Below are 22,431 nucleotides of genomic sequence, written 5' to 3' on the forward strand. Positions count from 1 at the left end.
AGACAGACAGACAGACAGACAGATAGATAACAGCAGAGGGACTTGTGAATCGGTCTCTCAATTAAAACCGCCCTGGGAAAGCACTGCACTGTGGGGCGTTCACGGCAGCGAATGCAGCTAAAAGCCCACTTTGCCTACGACTGTCTAGGTGGACTCTAACCTCATGCTGACAGTCTGGTCAGGAGCCTGGGGGTGGCTGTAAGCCCTCCCAGTGCGTGCTCCTCCACCCACTGGGAGCCCATCCTTCTGTCTCTCAGGAGGGTGGGGAGGGGTTCGGGCTCATGTTCTCGCTAAGAAATGTCCAAGGAGATACATCCCCCGGAATGATAATGAGAGTAGTGATATCATGAGGGTAGGGGGAGGGTGGGGAGAGAAGGTGGGGAGAGAAGGTGGGGAGGGTGGGGAGAGAAGGTGGGGAAGGGGGAAACCGATCACAACGATCAACATATAACCATACACACACCCCGCTGAGGGGGATGAAAAACAGAAACATGGGTGAAGGGAGGCAGTGGACAGTGTAAGATATGAAAATAATAATCATTTATCATTTATCAAGGGGTCATGAGGGAGGGAGGGCGGGGAAGGGAGGGAAAAACAGGAGCTGATACCACGGGCTCAAGTAGAAAGAAAAACCTTTGGAAATGATGATGACGACATATGTACAAATGTGCTTGATACAACAGATGTATGGATTGTGATAAGAGCTGCAAGAGCCCCCAATAAAATGATTTATTAAAAAAGAAGTAAGATAGGATTGGGGCCATGGTAGTGGGGGGGAGCATTGAAGAACTAGAGGAAGGTTGTGGGTTTCAGCAGTGCTATACTGCACCCCGACTGTGGTGGTTCCTCTTCCTTGTGGTCGTTCTGACGGGGCTGTCCAGGGGGATGGACAGCAGAAAAGTGGGCAAAATGAGACAGCAGTCGGTGTAAAACATGAAAAAAAAAGACTAATTTATAAATTATTGAGGGGGCAGGGAGGAGGGAGGTGAAAATGAGGAGTTGATGCCAGGGGCTCAAGTAGAAAGAAAATGGTTTGCAAAAGATGACGACACCATATGTACAGATGTGTTTGACAAGATGGATCTATGTACGGATTGTGATAAGAGCTGTACAAGCCCCCAATGAAATAAAATAAAATTTTAAAAAGAAGAAGAAGAAACGTCCGGGTTTCAGTCCCATTTTGCCATTCTATGAATCTCTTCTATAGTAGATTTGAAAGGGTTTTTTACTGATTATTATTCTCCCAGGGTCAAACCCTATCCCTTGCACACCCTCCCACTGGTCTACTTTCATTTCTTCCCTCGTCTCTGCAGCCGGCCAACCAAAGACGGACCGTGAGGCCAGGGTCCACCAGGCATCCACTCCCTTTTCACAAGTTCTAGCCCCGGTGGTGAGAAAATGGAGGACAGTCTCCCTGTTTCTCCCAGTCTTGCATGCCCAGTGCTGCCCACAGGTGAGGAAGGAAAAAGGTGAGGGGGAGGAGGGAGGCAAAAGGTGGTGGGCATGGGGTGGGGATAGGGGGCGATGCTTGCCTAAGGATCTGATTCTTCAAGGCGCTGGCTGGACCAGGCTTGTTCTCCGGCCAACCTTGCAGATCATCCTTCCTCAGCCAATTCTGAAGCCCCTTTGAAATTCGCTTACGACCGTTCCCTTAGCAACCAGCAACCTGTATGTTTCACGGTGGGCTTCGCATTCAGAGGAACCCACATCTCCCTTGATTTGAAGCACAGATCGCCACCCAAGCTTGCATCCTTTACCAAAGCCCAATCACTGGAGGAAGGAAGCGCTGACCCAGAAAAGGGACCGGCTTCGACATCCATGGTGAGTGGTTTGTGAGGTCTTGTTTGGTTTTGTTTGGGATCGCGTCTCCAGAGCAAGCACCCCACACAGAAAAAAATGGAGCTGGCTTAAAAAGAACAGCAATGGTCTCTGTCCCGGGAGCCGTGAAGACAGCAACTGGAAGCGGAGGAACCAGTCGTTTACCAGGGCTCCGGTCCTGGCTCCTGGCTGGCCCACCCACTCCTCTTGGGAGCACCCCCTTCCTGCTCCATGGAACACTGTTGCTGCTGGGTGCCATCGAATCCTATTGACCCCATGTGACAGAGGAGAACTGTCCCCATCGGGTTTCCTAGGCTGGATTCTGTATGGGGGGCTGATCACCAGGTCTTTTTCCCAGGGAGCCACTGGGTGGGTTTGAACCATCAACCTTTTGGTACACAGCTGGGCACTTAACCAATGTGCTCCTCCATGACAATGCACATCCCACACACAAACCAGCGGAGGGCAGAGGGCTGAGGGTTGTGTGTTTTTAAAAACCAAACGGAAGTTTCTTAGAGGGCTGTGCCCAGAGTCGGAGCTCAATAAATATTTGAGTGAACATGGGCATGAAGAATGTACCTGAACGTTCTCCTCAGGACATTCTTCGGTGCAGTCACCTGGCGAGAACTCCTAAAGCAGCCTGATCTTGCAGCTCCAGGGCGAAACATGTCCTATTTATACCTGCGTTTAATCAATGTTTACTGTTGAGTCGTTTCTGCAATCGTCCGCGAGAACATTTCTGTCCTAGATTCTCAGCTGCTGGGCGCCAACAGGGTTGGCAGCCAGAGTCGCTTGACAGAGCCAGGAGGAGACAGGGGCTCAGTGACTCTTTCAGAGACTAGATGCAGCTCACTCCTTGCACCAAGAATGGTGCTGTGTCCTTTTAGCTCCACGATCTCGGTCAATCTCAGAGAATGTTCCATTACCGCTGAGGTTCCACCATGGTAGGTAATTTGCTAAAGGTCATTGTTTAGAAAAAAGTTGGTGGGGAGGGGGGGGGGGGGGGGCGAGCCAGGATTTGAAGCTCAGGCTGGCAGACTTCAACGTGAGCTCATTTCACCGAGCACCCCTCCCTCTCCATGCACACCTCTGGAGTTTTGCCTCCTTCTTCCCAGAAGGCAAATGTGAGAAACCACACAAGGCAGGCTGCAGGAAGAGGGCTAACCAAGTGAGTTTCCAGGGCACATGGCTTCAAACACCTGTCCCACTTCCATCTTCCCCCGAACGCCATGCTCTGGTTTCCATTTCCAGAAGACATGTAGAGAGTACATGCACAACCCGTCCTTTGGACACACCATCGATGGCACTAACTGTGACGAGGTGGCGATTGTTTGAATCAGTTGAGTAGCGATTTGTTGGGCTATAGAGTCTTGGACTGTTGAGGCAGGAGACATGGATTAAGCTCTTCAGACGGGGAGCCCCTCTGCTACAATCTAGGCAAGTGTGGCCGGACCGCAAGGTTTGCTGGATTTGGTGGGACTCGCCAAAGGGCATGTGGGCAGATCCTATCTCTTGTGCTTTGGTTTTCATCGTTTGCACGCATGCTTGTTTGAGTAGGCTCTTGAACGCTGCCGTGTGTCGGTTGGGTTGAGGGGACACGGACGTGTGCAGCCTCACAGAAATGCACTTGGTAGGACCTCCTCAGGGACCAGGTTGGTGACACTGAGAAACGCTCCCTGTGGTAGTTAGATGATTTCGTGTCAACTGGAAGGTGTAGAAAAGTGTAGGGGTGCAATCCAACCGGTCAATCAGGTCACACCCTGATGTGGCTTCCTTGGGGGAGAGGCCTTCTCACGAGGAGGACCCCGGGCACTTCCTTTTCTCTGTACTGCACCACCTTCCTGCTTGCAGGACTCTGGTGGCCACCTTGAGTGTCGCCGGTGCCCTCCATGTTCCCACCAACCGCAGATCCATGGGGCTTTGCACACACTGGTCTGTGATCCTCCTCGCATGTGGCTGCAGGAGTCTGAAAAGGGACTTAGGGATGAGGATTGGACCTCTAGACTTGAGTTGGACTGGGCTGGCATGCTTTCATGATATAGAATTACTTCTTGATATAAATCTCTCTCTTATACCTATACAAAGGTCACAGGATTTGTTCCTATTGTCAACCCCGCCTAACACATTACCCTTTAAATAAAATGGAAGCAGTCATTTTCAGACCCGGTAAAGCATTTGTTTTCAACTTCCTTTCCCCCCCTAAAAGACTCATAAACCTTAGAAGAATCAATGGTACTCAGGTGCGTTTGAATGGTATGACAGCAGGGTCCGAATGGCTGGCCTGTGTGGAGACCTGCCCATTCTGTCCCCCGCGGGGGACTTCTGGGACAGCTGGGACTTGACACGCATCAGCCACCCTGGCCTGCTGTCTTCCCGAAAGGCCAGGTCCTGACACTTCCATCCACCTTCCACCCGCATTGCATTTATCTCTCAGCCAAGGATGCGGATCTTACCGCAGCCACATTGTGCATTTCCTCTCTGTGGACCTCCCTTCCTTGGGACTGGAGGGAAATATTTAGAGAGAAAGAAACGGACTGAGTCATAGATGAACTTGTCCCTCAACACAACAGTTGGGTCGATGGTACTGATAGCTCCCTTGAAGCCCGCCCTGAATGGTCTTCCACACCAAATGTGCAATTAAAGCCCCAGAGGAGATCAAAGCGGGACTCACAGTGGATTTTGAAGTCCTTGTACTGTCTGTCCTCGATTGCTACCACGTACAAAGCTGCCCGGTCTGGAAACATAAGCCCTCCAGGTTTCTGTTGATGAATTGTGGAGAAATGGGTCTCGTAATCTAGTCACCTGACAAAGACATCACATTTTGAACTGCACATCGAGTCACCAGACAAGCACCCCCTTGCCAGCATTTCTCATTCCGCACACTGTTGCCTGGACCAGAGTGGTGGATAGCATGGCAGTACTCAATTTCAACTTGAGACCGAGAAAGATTTGGGGGACCCGGGGGGACTTAATAGAACCAAGGACGTGGGATGATGGGGGAACCAGTGGGAGACATTATGCTCTTTTCGCCTGGAAAAGCCGAGGTCAAAAGAAAGCTCGGCTCCTTGGCAGCCGTGCGTGCCCGAGGAGCTTGCTGAGCCAGTAGACTGTCTGGACAAGAGAGACCGGGAGTCAATGACAGCACAAGGGAGACCTACAGAAAATCGTTCTGATGGTTAGGACTGTCGGCCACGATCATTCTATCTCCGGCCATTTGTCTGCTTTAAAGGGGAGGATGTTGAAAGAAGTGATATTCTAGCCCAAGGCCTTTCTGAAGTCCTAATATTATTTTGATTAATTTAATATATTTAATTACTTATAGTATATGTGTCTATTTAGCCTGAAGGTCATGGGCATAACAGCTAGCAGACCAGTGAGGGGCAGCATGCAGAACACTTACCAGCCACTTGTCCCTGGCGAAGATCACCGTGTTGAGCATTGACTCATAGAACAGACAGTAGCCCATCCACTCACTGATGATGATATCCACCTTCTCCACAGGCAGCTCCACCTCCTCCACTTTCCCCTTAAATATGGTGATGACTGGAAAACAAGAACCCCAGGGCCACACTTTGCAGGAAGTAGGAAACACCCCACATCAGGGCTAGATAGCCAGGCTTTGACCCTGCTCTGAATCTACTTCTAGGGTATGGTATGCCTCACCCTTCACCAACCTAGTGATTGCTAAGAGAATTGAAAACCACTTGCCTGTTTTCCCCCCTAAAAAGCACCGAGCCAAGATCATAAGCCTGGTTCTGTGCTAAGCACCCGACATGGACCCCAGTCTCTCTGCATCCTTGAAGTAAGCCTTATCGTTATTATTACTGTTGTTGTTATTATTATGATTATTTGCATTTACAACTATGGAACTTAAGGCTAAGAGAGGTGAAGCGGTGGTGGTATGAATAGAGTCTAGGTGTGCTGTACCCCCAACACTCTGATCAAAGTCCCCACCCTGTGTTAAGTGGCTTCGGTGATTCACACCCAAGAGATTCTTTCCCCATTGGTCTTGCATTTGTTCACAGCCAGGGATGATCACCCGGTGGTTCATCTAGTTTTCATGAGGGAGGTAACTCGGGGCTGTGACAAACTCTAAGGTCAGAGAAAACCCAGTTCTGAGTGCTGAGTCAGATATCTAAGTCTTAGCCATATGAATTCACATGGGTGACTTGACCGGACTGAAGTTCACTTCCTCGCAGAAGAAGCCAGGAAATCCCCATCTCCTTGTGAAAGAACTAACGCGTGTGAAGTACCAGGCTCGTAATAGAGGCTGGGCAGAAAGTAGATCTTGTCCAACAGATTCGTCCTTGAGGACCCTCTGATGGAGAGATGCAAGGGGTAGGACCGGGGACACAATCCCTATGCTGTGTGGCCTCTGTTCACGAGTCACTACCAAGACTTTAAGGTCACCCTGGGGCAAAAGAAACTTCTCAGTTGGCTTTTTGGACACTTGTCATTAGCATGCACATAACTGTGGAGATTCTTTGTGCACTTGTTGCTGGAAAAATACAGCACAAGCTAGCTTAGATGCTGCTGTTAACTTACGAAGGCGACGCAGTTTGTCCCTAAATGTATCCTCAGAAAGGTTACACATATTCATGATCCCAAACGCTCATCCGCAAAGCTGCGCACTACGCCCGATCTGTGCTGGAAAAGTCAAATAATAGCCTGTATCCAAGAGTAAAAAGCAAAATGCCACATATGTCCGGGATCTAAGTTTCATGAAAGTTAATTCGGACTGGAGACTCCTCGGTGGGAAAAGACACGGAGTCCGTTGGCTTTGTGTAGCCTCTTCACAACAGTGAGTGCAGGTGGTAAACTGTCCGTCAGTGGCCGGCAATGATGGCTTGTTCTCTAACAGCTGGTATTTAACCAAGGCTTAATCAGGTACAGCTTCTTAGATAAGAAGTCAGACACATTGTACACACGCATGGTCCTTGGACACTCCAGAAAGAGACACATGTTGGTGTGGACTTCATGGTTATTTTACAGGAGCCCCTACTTCTAAAAAGTCAGAGCCAGAAGGGATGATGATCTTAACCAAAAGGCTTAGAGAGAGAGAGAGAGAGAGAGAGAGAGGATATGAGTGTGTGTGTGTGTGTGTGTGTGTGTGTGTGTGTGTGTTGAAGCTCTGGTTGTTCTTTGAGACTCTCAGACAGTATGGTGGAAATTCAGCCCAGAGCAGAGCCCAGGTACACAGAACGAATTCATAAGGCAACATGGTAAAAGATTTTTGAAAAGGCATATATAGTGACGAATGTATTTCTTATCCTGAGAAAGAACTGACAGATGCTCAACCCATCTTCCTAATGGTTTGCTAGTTATTTTTGTAAACATCTGAAGCGATTTGATGGCCTCTTCGCTCTTTTATCTTTTCCCATTTCCTGAAGGTTCTTCTCGAACGTCTGCACGTTGAGGCTCTGAGTTGGTTCCTTCTCCTGGATTAGAACCTTCTCTCCTGGAGGCCCAACAAGAGTCTTCTCTGACCTCTGGGGCCCCACCACCTTGGCCCTGTGTGCTAAGTCAAAGCTCCATCTTCCATGATTCAATGAGCAGGACTCTACTACCCTGTTTCCCCAAAAGTAAGACATCCCCCGAAAATAAGACCTACTTACAGCTTTGCCTCTTACTGAAATAGAAGGCACCCCCAAAAAATAATACCTCCCTGAAAATAAGGCCTCCTGAAGCTACCATACTCTGGACACTGGACTGTAGCAGTGGGTGCCGCCACGCAGCTCACTGTTGACCACAACCCAGCCGGAGCAGACAGGAAGTGCGAGGAGCCTTTTAATAAAACAATAAACAATAAATGTGTACCATATTCTTCTTCATGGAAAAATAAGACACCCCCTGAAAATAAGACCTAGCACATCTTTGGAAGCAAAAATTAATATAAGACGCTGTCTTGTTTTTGGGGAAACAAGGTAGGAGCTGGAGGAGACAGATAAGGACAAGAATGTATGGTCTGCTCTGATGCACAGGCACAGGTAGAACAATCCAGAATGTTGCCCCTGTTCTCTGTGCTAGTCCCTTTTCCATTAGCTGCTCTATCCTGATCAATACGGATACAACATACAGGGAGAGAGCTGCAACGGGTCACAGAACACCAGGAATTACAGTTTCCACTGCAAAAGAAAAGGCAGTAGGAGTCAATGAACCCTATAGTATGTCCGATAAGTTGGCCTTCCGCTCATTTAATGTTGCCTTTTGGCATCTACTCAAGTGGGAGCATTTCTCGGGAGCAAATCTGGTCCCACACTTGGCTAGTGAGTAGAGGGGTCCTTTGGGAAAGGAAAAAGGCACACAGCCCTTCTGTCCCTCTGAGGACTGGATTTCAGACCCCACTCATCCTCGTACAGGGCCTTTGTACAATGCCCATCTGCACAACCCTATCTTGGGGTGCAGGAGTCAGACAAGCTATGTTCTTGTTCCAGCCTGCAACTAACCTTGACCCACCAGCTTTTCTTCTTAGCGGTCCTGCTTCCTCAGTGGAAAACAAAACAGAGACAAAGGAGGTCGGATCTGAAAATCCCTGAGATCCTTATGCAAACCTATACTGGGGACTTGCTACTTGAAGGGCAAGGCGGAGGCCACTGACAGCAATACAGAAAAGATGTCTGTGATGTCCAAGTTTGGCTCTAATTTGCACCAGATCCTGGAAGCTGGTGGTTGGGTTTTGCTTTGCTTTCCTAAGATCCCATGTTGGCTTTACAGATGCAAAGTACTCTCTCTCTCTCAAGGTGGGGCTTATGCCTGTTCGTGGGGGGCTACTGGTGAGAGCACGGCAGCCAGGTGGGCTCTGAGGCCCCGTGTGAGTGCCCATTGCCGCAGGCTTCTCTCCCCCAGATGAGCCTTTTCAAGGGCATCGGAGCCACTGATCTCCAGCTCTGGCACCAATGGGGGATTGCCCAATAAGCAAGGAAAGCACCGCCTTCTTTGTGCATACTCGCTAATCTGTGGTGCACGCTTTCACGTGCTTTCCACCCGACAGAGCGTCACCTGTGTTCCAGCACAGCCTATTTTCACCCAGGTGAAACTGGTCACTCCTGCTTAGTAAGGAAGCACAAGGAAGGCAGTGAGTACCTTACTCCTTGGTACATCTGCCCCTCTCTGGAGTATTCATAAATCACAGAGCCCCGCCCCCAACCCAGACCCCCGTCACTAAAATGGCATCAAGCCAATGTTGCATTGAGGTCACTTGACTGAAGTTATGTTTTTAATCCCTGTGGTTGTGAGAGAGGTTCTTCAACCAACCGTGACAGGACCCTAAACCGTAAAGTTTGGAATGATTAATCATAACTAAATGCACAACGGGGAGCCAAGACACTGTAGATAGGGAGATTTCCTCCTGGGGCTTCAAGTTGGTGAATTAGACATCTAGGATGTGTGTGTGTGTGTGTGTGTGTGTTACCATCTGCTGGGTGAGCGCTGGGCTGCTAACCACAAGGTCTGCAGTCCAAACCCGCCATCGACTCCCCAGGAGAAAGACGAGGCTGTCTGCTAGGACAGCCTTTCAAGCAATGCCTACATTGGAATGGACTCGGTGGGAGGGGCTGGGTTCTAGTTTTGTGGTGCGTGTGCAGAGCGGGAGGGTTCTTTTGATGATTTCGGCGGTTGTCTTCATTTGTTTTTCTCTTGGAAAGTTATGACCAGCAATCAACTCGGTCTGATGATCAGTCCCTTGTTAGGATTTTTAAACAAACCAGACCGGCCAGCTCTCACCAGGACCTCTGGAGCAGACGTCTGTATCAACTGAGCCCAGAGAGCCTCCGGTTGTGAGCGCCTCATCTCTGCCACCTCGATTTTGCCCCACAGCAGGGTGAGCGTGAGGCTCACGTGGGTGAGAACAGGAAGCATGCGATGAACCCGTAGCACCTGCCCCACTGCCACCCACTGCCGCAAAGCCCCTTCTCCCCCTACCCGCTTGGCACTCTGCTGACACACCCTCTCTGGGGCTCCCACCCTGCTGCCAGGATTCAGGCCTGGTTGGATACCTTTGTGCCACTCCCCTTGCCCTCACTGGAAAGATGACGGAAAGATTTCTTTCCTTCCATCAGGAAGACGGAGACGACCGTGTGTGACTCACTCTGCTCGCGGCGTGCTTGTGGCACCAAGCAAGGTAGCGAGTGTGGGTTCATTTTGGAAAGCAGTGATGACTTAGGGGAACGCAAGAAAAGGAACCAGACAGGCCCAGGCCTCACCCCGAGTGCTTCAGGAACGTTCTAGGTGGTGCGTCTCTGTTCTCCGGGGTCGCGCTGTAGAGGAATCGACTGGAAGGTAATGGATTTGGTTTGGGTTGGGTTTGCTGGAGGGGGATTCAGAAAGCATGTGGAGGTGGGGAGATGGAATTTTGAAAGAATAGACTTCTTACAGGAACTTTTTAAGGCTCCATCGTCTTTCTGCCACGGCTGGTTGTAAGTGGACAGTGTGATGTCTCTCCACCCAGGTTGGGAGGAGGTGGCAGGACTGTCTTTCCCAAGGCAGGTGAGCCGGCTCCAGCGCATGCTGGACGCAGCCTGTGGGAGTCGCTGTTCTTTGTTGTTTGGGGGCGTCCGTGAGGCCACTCCAACTCAGAGCAACCCCATGTGACAAAGCAGACCTGCCACCGAGGGCTTTCTTGACTGCACTCTGTCTGGTTGCTCAGTCCTGCTCTCTGGAGTATTCACAGGCTCCACAGCCCCACGCCTTTCTCCTACAAAGCTGCTGCGCAGGTTCGATCTGGCGACCTCGAAGTACCTCCAGGGATCCTCCGGAAGTAGACTTCCCAGATCCCAATGACTCCAAGATCCTCCTGACGCATTTTCACAGTGGGCACTGATTGTGGGATTGTGTTTGCTGACTTGCTTTTCCTACTATGTTCTGCAAGCGTGCGTAAGGTCCATACCAGGCACCACTGGCTCCCAGCATGGAGCACAAGTCTCGTCTGCGGTGTCATCAAACTTGGGGACATGAATGTCACTGCTAGGATTATGAATGGGCTGCTTCACGAGCAGTTAGAAAAGAAGGAGTAGTGGACAGGAACCACTAGTACAGGTGCATTAAAAACAATTATCTCTGATGAATCTCCTGTCTTCTTCCAATGGGGTGATTAGTCCAGTTCATAAGCGAATTAATAATCACAGCAGTGAACATTCAGTGAGTACTTATGGTGGGGTTTTACACAGTGAAGTGCTGGTAGATCCTTAACAACTGGCACCCCAAGGGAGAAAGTCGCGGTGTACAGTGTTTGCTGATTTCAGTGGTATAAATACTCCCATGGTGGTCTTTTCAAATGGTCACAATGACTTCAACCATTCCACCTATTTACTGAAGATTTCACAGCTGGCTTTCAAGAACCCTTAGGAACCTGCTCCAGCACACCCAGGCTCTACACGGCTACTGCGTGAACCTCGGTACTCTAGTGGCACAGTGGGTTGTGCACGGATCTGCTAAACACAGACCCAAACTCCCAGCTTCTCTGAGGGAGCAGGCTGAGGCTGTCGACCCCTGTAAACCTCTGAATACTTGGAAACCCAAAGGCACCATTCTAGCCTGTCCTACAGAGTCGCCACGTGCCAGAATGGATCGCCCGCCAGTGAGTTTCCTTTGTTTGGTTTATAAGCCAGTATGAGTGTGAGAGTGCAGATGGCGCGCCTTGTCTCTTGTACTTTGGCAAGGTGATTAGGAGAGACCAGTCTCTGGAAAATGGATACCACGATGGGTAAAGCAGAAGGCTAGCCAAAAGGAGGAGGTCCCTCAAGGAGCTGTGTGGACACTGGCAACAGTAATGGACTATGCCTACAACAACGATCACACACGATAACAACCACCGTGAAGATGGCGCGGACTGGGCAGTGCTTTGCTCTGTGACATATAATGTCGTCATGAGATCGCACTAACTGGACGGTACCTTACAACAACAATAACATAGCCCTGCAAGGTCTGCGCCACCACTGTTCCCATTTCAAGGATGAGAAAACAGAGGTACAAAGACGTAAGGTATCTGAGATCAGAAGCTAAGTCAGACAAAGCTGGGTGTGACGCAGGAATCTGGTCCCAAGGTCAGACAGTCAACCACCAAGCCTACATTTCACCATGTGAGTTTGACTTGGGCCTGGGGACCGCAGCATCCTCATGCAGAAGATGATTTCTAGCTGACTGCATGCCTGCCCTGGTGGAGTGATGGTTGCACGCTGGGCTGTTAACGGCAAGGTCGGTTCGAAACCACTAGCTGCCCCTCAGGAGAAAGACAGGGGTTTCTCCTCCCAGAACAAGGTAGTCTCAGAAATCCACCAGAGCAATTCTACCCTGTCTGATAGGGTCGCTAAGAGTCGGCATCAACTCAATAGCAGTGAGTTGTTTGCTTTGGAGACTACTCTAAAGGAACTGAGCCGTGAGCTGAACAAAGTCAAGGACAGGGGCACCCATATTGACTTGCAAAAAGGAGCAGTAAAACGCTTGGCTGGAGGGAGCAAGCATTTAGGAACTAGAGGGAAGTTGTATGTTTCATCATTGCTACACTGCACCCTGACTAGCTCGTCTCCTCCCTGCAGCCCTCCTGTAAGGGAGGTCCAGTTGCTTACAGATGGGCTTTGGGTCCCCATTCCACACTCCCCCTCATTCACAATGATAAAGTTTTTTGTTCTTTGATGCCTGATACATGATCCCTTCAACACCTTGTGATCACACAGGCTGGTGTGCTTCTTCCATGTGGGCTTTGTTGCTTCTGAGCTAGATGGCCGCTTGTTTATCTTCAAGCCTTTAAGACCCCAGACGCTATATCTTTTGATAGCCAGGCACCATCAGCTTTCTTCACCACATTTGCTTATGCACCCACAGTCTTCAGTGATCATATCCTTCCTCCCCCAACTATCATAATCCCAATTCTACCTTACAAATCTGGCTAGACCAGAGGATGTACATTGGTACAGATAGGAACTGAAAACACAGGGAATCCAGGATGGATGATCCCTTCAGGATCAGTGGTGTGAGTGCGATACCTGGAGGGTGGAAGGGAGGTGGGGTAGAAAGGGGGAGCAAATCATAAGGATCTATATATAACCTCCTCCCTGGGGATGGACAACAGAAAAGTGGGTGAAGGGAGACGTCAGACAGTGTAAGATATGACAAAATAATAATAATTTATAAATTATCAAGGGTTTGAAAATTATGAGTTGATATTAAGGGCTCAAGTAGAAAGCAAATGTTTTGAGAATGATGGTGGCAACAAATGTACAAATGTGCTTGACACATGGATGGATGGATGGATTATGATAAGAATTGTACGAGCCCCAAATAAAATGATTTGAAAAAAACCCTTGGCTGTGGAGTTGATCTTGAGGTAACAGAGTAGAACTGTGGTATCGTGTTTTCTTGGCTGTAATCTTTACGGAAGCAGCTTACCGGCTCTTTCTTCCACTGAGCTTCTCAGTGGGTTCAAACTGCCAACCTTGAGGTTCATAGCCAATTACAAAGGGCTCACCCCATCTCGCTACAACGCCACTGGCAAACGTGTAGATAACATGAAGCAGGAAGCAAGCTCCAGAGAATCGTGTTCTAAAGTGATTAGCAATTTGCAATCAAGGACCACACCTAACAGCATGGAGTTTGCTATGCAGACAAAGTGGGATCTTCTGTTGAGGTTCAAAATGCCCACTGCTCCAACGGAAGTTGAGAGATACAGCTTTGCAGGAACACGTGTGGATGGATGAAGGATTGTAGTTGACTGGCAGCTTGAAAACCATGTACCATGGTGTCTCCCACAAATGCTAATGAAAACAGGAGCCACACTGTTAGAGGTGTGATGTCAGTGGCTGCTTGTTGTTTTGTATGCCTCTCTGAGGGCAGGAGAGATGCTGAAGCTTGGCCAGAGGGGAGAGGGGTGAAGAAATGGGGTCTGTGTAGCATGGAAACCTAGCAGAGGGCTACCATGGGAAGAAGGAGTCACCTTGATCTGACTGCCCCAAAGCAAAGAAATAGAAAACTGGTAACGTGGCAGGGATGAAGCCTTGATGGTTCTGTGGTAGGATGCTTTCCTTCTGGGCCAGGGACCAGGTGCGCTTCCCTGTCAGCGCACCACATGCACAACTACTTCCATCTATCAGTGGAAGCTGGCAGGATGCTCTGATGCTGACAAGTGGGATTCAGCTGCCCACTTTTGGAGGCAGTATCTGCTGGGAACCTTATGCACAGAATGGAAACGTTGTCAGGTACTGAAGGCCTAATGAATGGAAGCAGAACATTGTCAGAGACCATGCCAGAGGAAGGGGCCTTGGTTCAGAGGGCACTCAAAATGCCGCTGAAGAGGTGCTTTCTCAAAGGAGTCAACCATGGTGACATGAATGGAGTAAAGCCTGTGGGAGCGGAGATCTGGGGATCGCATTGGCTGAAGAGGCACAACTCAAGCTGCAAAAATCTACTAAAGACCAGATCTTGAAAGGTACGAAGTATGAACCTAGGACAATTGAAAGTCATTAAAAATGAAATGGAATGCACAAAGATAGTCATCAGACATCTCCAAGCTGAAATGGACTGGTATTGGCCATTTTGCATTAGAAAAACAAATGGTTTATGTGGTAGTTACATAATCTGGGGTCAACTTGCAAAGGGGTGGAGCCTAGCCTGTCAATCAGGTCACAGCTTGATGACCTCATGTGGAGGCTCCACAGAGATAAATAGCTCACTGGAGGCCAGATACAGACTCTCTGCTTTGTCTTCCTACTGACAAGGCACATGGAGCTACGCTAGAGCGCTGGAGCTGGAGTCGCCATGTGGAGACCCCTGCCAGCATTGAAATGCTTTCACTGCCACTGGATCCACAAGACTTTCCACCCACTGGCCTGTGATCATACTGTATTCAGCATCATTGCATGTGTTACATGAGCCTGAAGAGGAAATTATAGATTGGTATTGGACATATGGGCTAATATCAGACTTATGGACTTGAACTAGACTGGGCTGGGATGTTTTCTCAATATACAATTTCTCTTTGACATAAAGCTCTCTTACACACATGAGTCTCCCTGGATTTGTTTCTCTAGTCTACCTCGATTAATAGTCTACAATGCCAGGAATGCCACAATCAAAAGGTATGGGGTTGCATTCATCATTGAAAAAGGACATTTCAAGGTCTACCTTGAAGTACAATGCTGTCTGTGATAGGTTATAGGGTTACATCTATCCACGTTCAAGGAAATGCAATCAGTACAACTATTATGCAAATTTATGCAGCAGCCAGGAAAGCTAGTGATGAAGAAATTGAAGAACAACATCCTCAGTCAGAAATTGATCAAACATGCAATCAAGATGCATTGACAGAGGACCTAATGTCGGGGGTTTAAGTGGAGAGAAAATGTTTTGAGAATGATGTACAAATGCGCTTTACACAATTGATGTGTGTATGGATTGCGATAACAGTTGTATGAGCCCCTAATAAAATGTTTAAAAAAAAAAATGTAGCACCAAGCTACAGTCCTATAGCTGTATAGGAAGTGTACTTACTCTTCTTGGCATTATTGTATTATTATCATTAAAATATCTTTGGTAGTTTTGTAGTTGAAAAAAAAAATAGATGCATTGACAATCATTGGTGATCGGAATCCAAAAGCCGGAAACAAAAAAGTAAGACCAGTCATTGGGAAGTATGGTCTTAGTCATAAAAACAAATCTGGAGATCACATAAGAGAATTTTATTCATAGCAAATACCTTTTCCAACCACACAAACGGTGACTATATTCACGGACTTCTCCAGATGGAGTACACAGAACATTTGAAAGACAGCTATTTGATCAACAAATAGGAAGAGATTCCTATTTGTGCCCATTCCAGAGAAAGGCGACCCAACAGAATGCTCAAATTGTAGAACAATATCATTGACATCACATGTAAGTAAAAGTTTGCTGAAGATCATCCAACAATGGTTGCAGTAATATAGTGACAGGGAACTACCCGTGGTTCAGGCCAGATTCAGAAGAGGATGTGGAACAAGGTATAACCTTGCTGAACTGAAATGGAGCTTGGCTTCAAGCATTGAATACCAGAAAGATTTTACTTGTGTTTTATTGACTATGTCAAGGCATTCATTCGACTGTGCGGATCATAACAAACTCTGGATAGCCTTTGGAAGAATAGGAATTCCAGAACACTTCCATTGTGCTCATGTGGAACTTGTACCTGGATCACAAAGCAGTTGTGTAAGCAGAACAAGGGAATGGCACATGGTGTAAAATCAGGAAAGATGCATGTCAAGAGTTGGTCCTCTTACCATACTTATTCAATCTGTATGCTGAGCAAATCATCAGAGAAGGTGGATTCTATGAAGAATGTGGCATTGGGATTGGAGGAAAGCTCATTAACAACCTAAAATATGCAGATGACACAACCTTGCTTGCCGTAAGTGAGGAGGACTTGAAGTCCTTGCTGATGAAGATCAAGGCTTGCAACTTTCAGTATAGAGTACAACTCCATGTAAATGAAACCCAAATCCTCACACTGGACCAGTAGGTAACATTATGGTGAATGGAGGAAATGTTGGAATTGTCAAGGATTTCATCTTATTTGAATCCACAATCAATGCTCATGGAAGCAGCAGACGAGAAATCAAACGATGCATTACATTGGGAAGAGCTGCTGCACAAGCCCTCTTTCGAGGGTTGAAAAGCAAGGGTGTTACTTTGAGGACTGGGGGACACCTGACCTTCGTGGTGTTTTCAACCACTTCATGCGCATAAGAAAGCTGGACTTTGAATAAGGAGGACTGAAGAAGAACCGATGCATTTGAACGACGGTGCTGGTGAAGAAGGTGGAAACTATCACGGACTGACAAAAGAACAGACAGTTCTTGGAAGAAGTGTAGCAAGAATGCTCCTTAGAGGCAAGGGTGACAAAGGATGGTGAGACTGTGTCGCACATACCTTGGGCATGTTGTCAGGAGAGACCGGTCCCTGGAGAAGGACATCATGCTTTAAAGGGGAGGGGCAGTGACAGAGAGGAACGTCCTCAACAAGCTGGGTTGACATCATGCTCGCACCAATGGGCTTGAACATGGGAATGGTTGTGAGGATGAGCAGGACCAGGCAGTGCTTATTTGTTGTCCACAGGGGAGCGAGGGGTTGGATGTGAACGCAACGACACCTAACAACAAGAGGATTCTGGGTAACGTTTTAGCAAATCTTTCAGAGTAAGTTGGACCAGGAAAAAACAGTCTGGTCAGAAGTAGAGGCACATCTGAGAAATTGGTCAAAGAAAACCCTATGGGTCCCAAGTGGTTTTCATCCACAACCAGTCAGGAGGATGGCACAGGACAAGGGAGCATTTCAATCCATTGTGGAGGGCGTCGCCATGACCTGGGGACCACCTAAAGGGTGGCTAACAACATTAACAAGATTGCAGGGAGACAGACTGCAGGAAGTGCTTTCCAGCAATCACAGCCTGCTAGATGCTGGTAGTCAGGTGTCCATCAGAGAATCAGCCTAGGAATGCAGCGCATAGAGGCAAGGTGTAGGAGCAAGGAACCAAAGCACCACCCACTTGAGGCTCAGAGGATGTGGTCCGGATCACCAAATTGTAGGCCATTAAAACCAGAAGGATCTTCACTCAACACCTGTTAAAGCCCTACTGTAATTGGCTTTGTTATTACACATAATGACTATTCTATATAATTTTAGCTGTTATAGGTAATACATATGGCTGCTATTATATAATTGGCTATTATTAGCATCATTACTGTACTGGACATGCGAGGTCCATCATTTCTAATTCCCACCCCCACCCCCACTCTCCAGGAACTCTACAAGCTGGGCACAGAGAGGTGATGAGATGTCACTGTTTGCCCTGCCCCACTGTCCCTCAGCGCATCACCCACCCCTCTCCCCATCATCCTCTGCTAAGATCTCCATCTATGACTTCTGTGTTTTAGGTCATGCCCAGGTAGAAGAAGAGCAACAAAGCCACATTTCATGTCCCTCCAGTGGTCTAAAAACTAAATTGAGTTCTGATGTATTGTCTCAAGATGGTACTAATCCCTGATGCCTATGAATCCACCTCTGGAGGCCTCCTGAGAGCCCCCACTTCCTGGGGTGGGAAAGGAGGGGAAATCGTAGTTGTCAGTGCATGAGTCAAAGAGGAGTCACCGAGCCACGTGTGTGGGCTGTGCGCGTGTGAGGATCCTTGTGAAGGCTGCGTGTCTCTCGCAGGTGACTGCATGTCCGTGTGCCTGTCTACATGTGAGGAAATCAGAACAGGGAGCCGTGTGGAGGTGGAGAGGGAGAGAGAGTGATTGATTTTGAGTAGCAGGTATTTTATGTCCTGTGTTGTTATTTATGTCTCTACACCTACACCACTGAGACCCACACAATTGGCTGCTGTAGCATTTCAAAAGCATTTCCATGGAAGCGTCCGTGCAGGCAAGCTGTCCTCTTCCCAGTGCACATGCCAAAGCTGAGCAAGCTGGGCGGCAGGCAGGGGCCTGGGTCGGCTCCTCCCACCTGTTGGCACCAGGCTGAGTAAAGAATGAAGACGGTAGTGCTTTATGAAGACCCCCAGGGCCTAAAGTCCCCTCCTCCTTGGTTGTGTGTGTGTGTGTGTGTGTGTGTGTGTGTGTGTGTGTGTGTGTGAGAGAGAGCATGCAGGGGAGAGGGGGCAGTAGGACAGGTACCAGGCATGAAGGCAGCTACTCCTTGGCAAACAGTAGTTAGTCCCTCTCAGCCTTGGCCTTGGGAGCACAGGAGCAAGTGCAAACCATCAAGATCCAAAGCATGGAACAAATCAATGGAAAGCCATTAGTTGGGGCTTAGCAGAAAAGAAGCCTCCTGGGGTGGGGGCGGGAGGTGGGGAGCGGGGGAGTTGACATGCCCATGGCTCTGAGTGAGATGGTGAAGCTGGGGCACGGTGGGGAGCAGGCATCCACAAGGGGGAACTGAGCAGGGGGGTGGGGTGGGGGGCAGGACTGGCAGCCTGGTGTGGACAGTGAAGGAGGAGGCCTGTACAGCAGACCTGCTTGGCTCAGCAAGTTAGCTCTCTAAAAGTGGAGGGGGAGGGGCGGAGAGCTGCTGAAAGAAGCCGGATCAGATAGGAGGCCCCGCGTCCACGGGCTATGAACATGAGGGTGTGAAAAATTTGAACAAAAAGATCATGAATCCCCCCACGCCCCCCCCCCCCCTCCGTGAACGTTTTGAAGCCCTCCTTGCTGATACTCAGCTACATTAACAAACTCCGATGAGTTTGCTAAGAAGAGGGTACCCACGGCGGAGCGGGATGAGCAGCCTCCCGGTGGCAGAGCCTGGCAGACACTGCCTTCATCAAGGGATCCAAGCAGCTGCTCCCCGGCATGGGACAAATCCAAGTGGCATGCCACCTACTAGCAAACAGCCGCACGCCTGTGACATCCCAGCCAAAGAGGTCGAGCCTGAATGCAGGCGTCCAGAGGCACCACGCCACCCCGGAGCGAGGGGTAGTCAAGAAAACACTGCCCAGTGACCGTCCACCGTGCCAAGGCCAGGACAGCTGAGGGAGGCTTCAGAGCAAGGGAAGCCACAGAAGCATGACGGTCAAGAGGCGTGACGGCAAAGTGCCCTCGTGGTTCTAAAGCGGGTCCTTCTGCTGGAGAGCAGATTGTTCTTGCCACAACTGTGGGAACGTGTACCGGATCTGAGCACTAGATAAGGGTCCTAGGTTAGGGTTAAGATCCAGGTTTGGACCGCCACGGACTGTAGCTGTGTAGGAACGTGCCCTTGGCTGTTAGAAACGCGCATTAAAGCATCAGGGACGAGGAGGGAGGGTCATACCGGCAACGTACTCAGAAACAGTTCTGAATAATAATAATGAGCATACGTTGTACAACAGTTGTGTTTGTGCCTTTTCTATACATCTGAGTGTTCTGAAGGCTAAAGTGGGTGGGGAAGTAGGTAAGGGATGATGGAAGGAAAGGGGAGGAAGGGACAAGGAAAAGACAAGTGGAAGACTAGGAAGCATGGGGGTGGGGTGGGAGTGGGGACAGAACGGGTGTGGCAGGACTGGAAGTGGCAGCCCAGGTGCTGGGAGAAGCTCTGAGCAATCCTCTTTCCCAGAGCCCTTTCAGAAGCAAACAGGCCAAACCTGACCTCCCAGCCCGTGAGATTTCAGCTGGGGCTCTGCCCTGCGCCCCACACTCAGCTTCAGAGTCTGCCGGCAGTAGCCCAGGAAGCCAGAAGCAGGAAGGCTGCAGTCCCAGAGTTCAAACCATTTGTCTGGGGGAGAGGAAAAGTAAGAGGGTGTCCAGCCAGCCAAGTAACCTTCAGGCAAGGGAATGCTCTAAATGCAGGAGGCCCTGGGCGCTGGATGGGCACCCACCCGGAGAGGTTGAGAGGCCATCTGGGTCTTCAGCTGCTTGCAGCGGCCCTCCTTGCCCGAAAGGTGTGACTTTTCGGCTGGGCAGGTACACACGGTGCTTCCATGCCGACGTAAACTCACTCTGGGAAGGAGCGCAAGGTGGAGAGCCAAGACCATGGGTTCTGACCCGGCCTAGTCCTCTAAGTCTCCTAGCCTCAGTCTCCTCAACTGTTAACTGGGAAAAGCCACCTGCCCTACTATCTCACAGAGTTGAGGCACCTGGATGCCAAGCTGTACCGCCTTCGAGTGAAAATATTAGTTGGGCATATCTCTACTCTGGCCGTCCTGCCCAGGGCAGGCACTTCGCTGAGAGAGGACTGTCCTGAGCACCAAGGCCAAGGTCAGGGGGGTCTGAGCAACAATTCCCCGGGAAGCCAAAGCACCAAATTCACGGTGCCGTTGAGTCGCTTCTCACTCGAGTGACCCTCTAGGACAAAGTAGAGCTGCCCCTTGGGGTTTCTGAGACTGTAACTCATGACAGGAGTAGAGAGCCAGGTTTCTCCCAGGGAACAGCTGGTGGCTTCAAACCGCTGACCTTGTAGTTAGCAGCCCAATGCACAAGAGACTTTCTGGAGTTGGGCACTGCTCATGATCACCGCCACCCCCTTTAACCTGCCTGCTTATTATCATATCTTACTGTCCCTCATGCCCCCACCAACACCCTTTGCCTCAGCAAACTCCTTCCTCACCTAAGCTAGCTTCCCTGGTGCAATGCTGGCCTCAGTCTCTGAGACTCTGTGACTCTGGGGCATCCTCTCAACAAATTTCCAACCCCAGCATCCCTCTGTCCCATTTGCACCCGAGCTGCAGAGCTTGGTAAGAGTAACAACAGAGCAAACTGGATGCCTCTCCCTCTGATCGATGTCTGCACATGCCGAACAGGTGCAGGGCACTTCCCATCAACCCCCTCTAGCCCTCTCTTTAAAGGCCTCTTTGCCCTCTTTCTCATCTCCTTTCAAAGCAGCATGTCCCTCAACCTCCCCTCCTCTCCGCCAGCAACGGCCTCCTCCTTCATTGAGAAAACAGAAGTGTCAAACCAGGAGCTTCCCACCCCAAGCCCACCTCCATGTGGGGCCACACTGCCCATGGTTACCATGATCGAAAGGTCCCTGCCCCAAGCACACAAAGCCCACCCTCCACCGGTGCTCAGGTCCCACCCACTCCTACCTTCTCAAGGCCTTCGCTCCTGACCGTAACTACGTTCTCTCCCACGCCTGCAGTTTCTCCTGACTCTGCTGGGCCGCTGACACAGACATGCACACGTGCCTTCACGTTGCCTTTCCTTAGGAAGCACTTCTCCATCAGTTGGTCACACCCCGTTGGCTTGTGTTGTGAGGGTTGTGAGAGATCGTGGGAGACCAGGCAGGTTAGAGTGTCCACGGAGCCCCTCCGAGTGGAAACTAACTGAGCGACATCTTTAGACAACAAGCCTTGTGCTCCATCCGGCCTCTCCCTGGAGCTGCTCTTCCAAGTTCCCTTTCCCTTTGGCAGCAGCAAGAGGTATTCAGGCTCCTCACGTCTCAGTCCCTGGTGGTCCAGTGGTGATGCACTGGGCTGCCAACCACCAGGTAAGCAGTTGGAAACGACTTGCTGTTCCAGGGGACAAAGATGAGGCTTCCTACCCACAGTCAAGAGCTACAGTCTTGGAAACCCACAGGGCACTATACACTGTAGGTGACTGTGAGTTGCAATCAACTCTATGGAATGAGTTTGGCTTGGGAATTATAGGTTCCCTCTAAGTTGCCCTCACTCTGTGACTTTAAACCGCTCCTCTACCTTGATAACTCCAACAGAGCCCCACTCTGACTAGATCCTGACAGCCATCTCTTACTCAGCCTCTGCACCTGGATATTGAATACGTGCACGAGAACTCTTCATTTCTTGCTTCCTCCTGCCACTCCCATGAGGGGTCCACCTCTACCTTGCCACCACTCATCCAGCTGTTCAAACCCCCAAAATTAAAGGTATGGCTCCCTAAGTCAGCGAGCCCTGGTGGTGCAGTAGTTACTACTTGTGGAGTTGCTAGCTGCAAGGTCAGCAGTTCGAAACCACCAGCTGCTCTGCGGGAGAAAGACTGGGCTTTCAATTCCCGTGAACAGTTACAGTCTCGGAAACCTACAGGGGGGTCGCTGTGAGTCGGCATCAGCTCGATGGCGGTGAGGGAGAGTTCTCGATGGCGGTGAGGGAGAGTTCTCGATGGCGGTGAGGGAGAGTTCTCGATGGCGGTGAGGCAGAGTTCTCGATGGCGGTGAGGGAGAGTTCTCGAT

The 22,431-nt window shown here is 49.7% G+C and overlaps 1 protein-coding gene across 1 annotated transcript in view; it reads right to left on the reverse strand.

Moving 5' to 3' along the window:
* PRMT8 (protein arginine methyltransferase 8) overlaps positions 1 to 22,431 on the reverse strand; it is a 114,120-nt gene that overhangs the window by 34,956 nt on the left and 56,733 nt on the right. The window contains exons 5-6 of the mRNA XM_045285865.1: positions 5,219 to 5,361; positions 4,490 to 4,577 (exon numbers count right to left, since the gene is read on the reverse strand). Coding sequence (XP_045141800.1) covers positions 4,490 to 4,577; positions 5,219 to 5,361 — 231 coding nt within the window. The remainder of the gene's footprint in view (positions 1 to 4,489; positions 4,578 to 5,218; positions 5,362 to 22,431) is intronic.

This window comes from Echinops telfairi, unplaced genomic scaffold (genome assembly GCF_000313985.2).
Source record: "Echinops telfairi isolate 266 unplaced genomic scaffold, ASM31398v2 ScPeMD7_7479;HRSCAF=8517, whole genome shotgun sequence".
In the NCBI taxonomy this organism is placed as follows: Eukaryota; Metazoa; Chordata; class Mammalia; order Afrosoricida; family Tenrecidae; genus Echinops; species Echinops telfairi.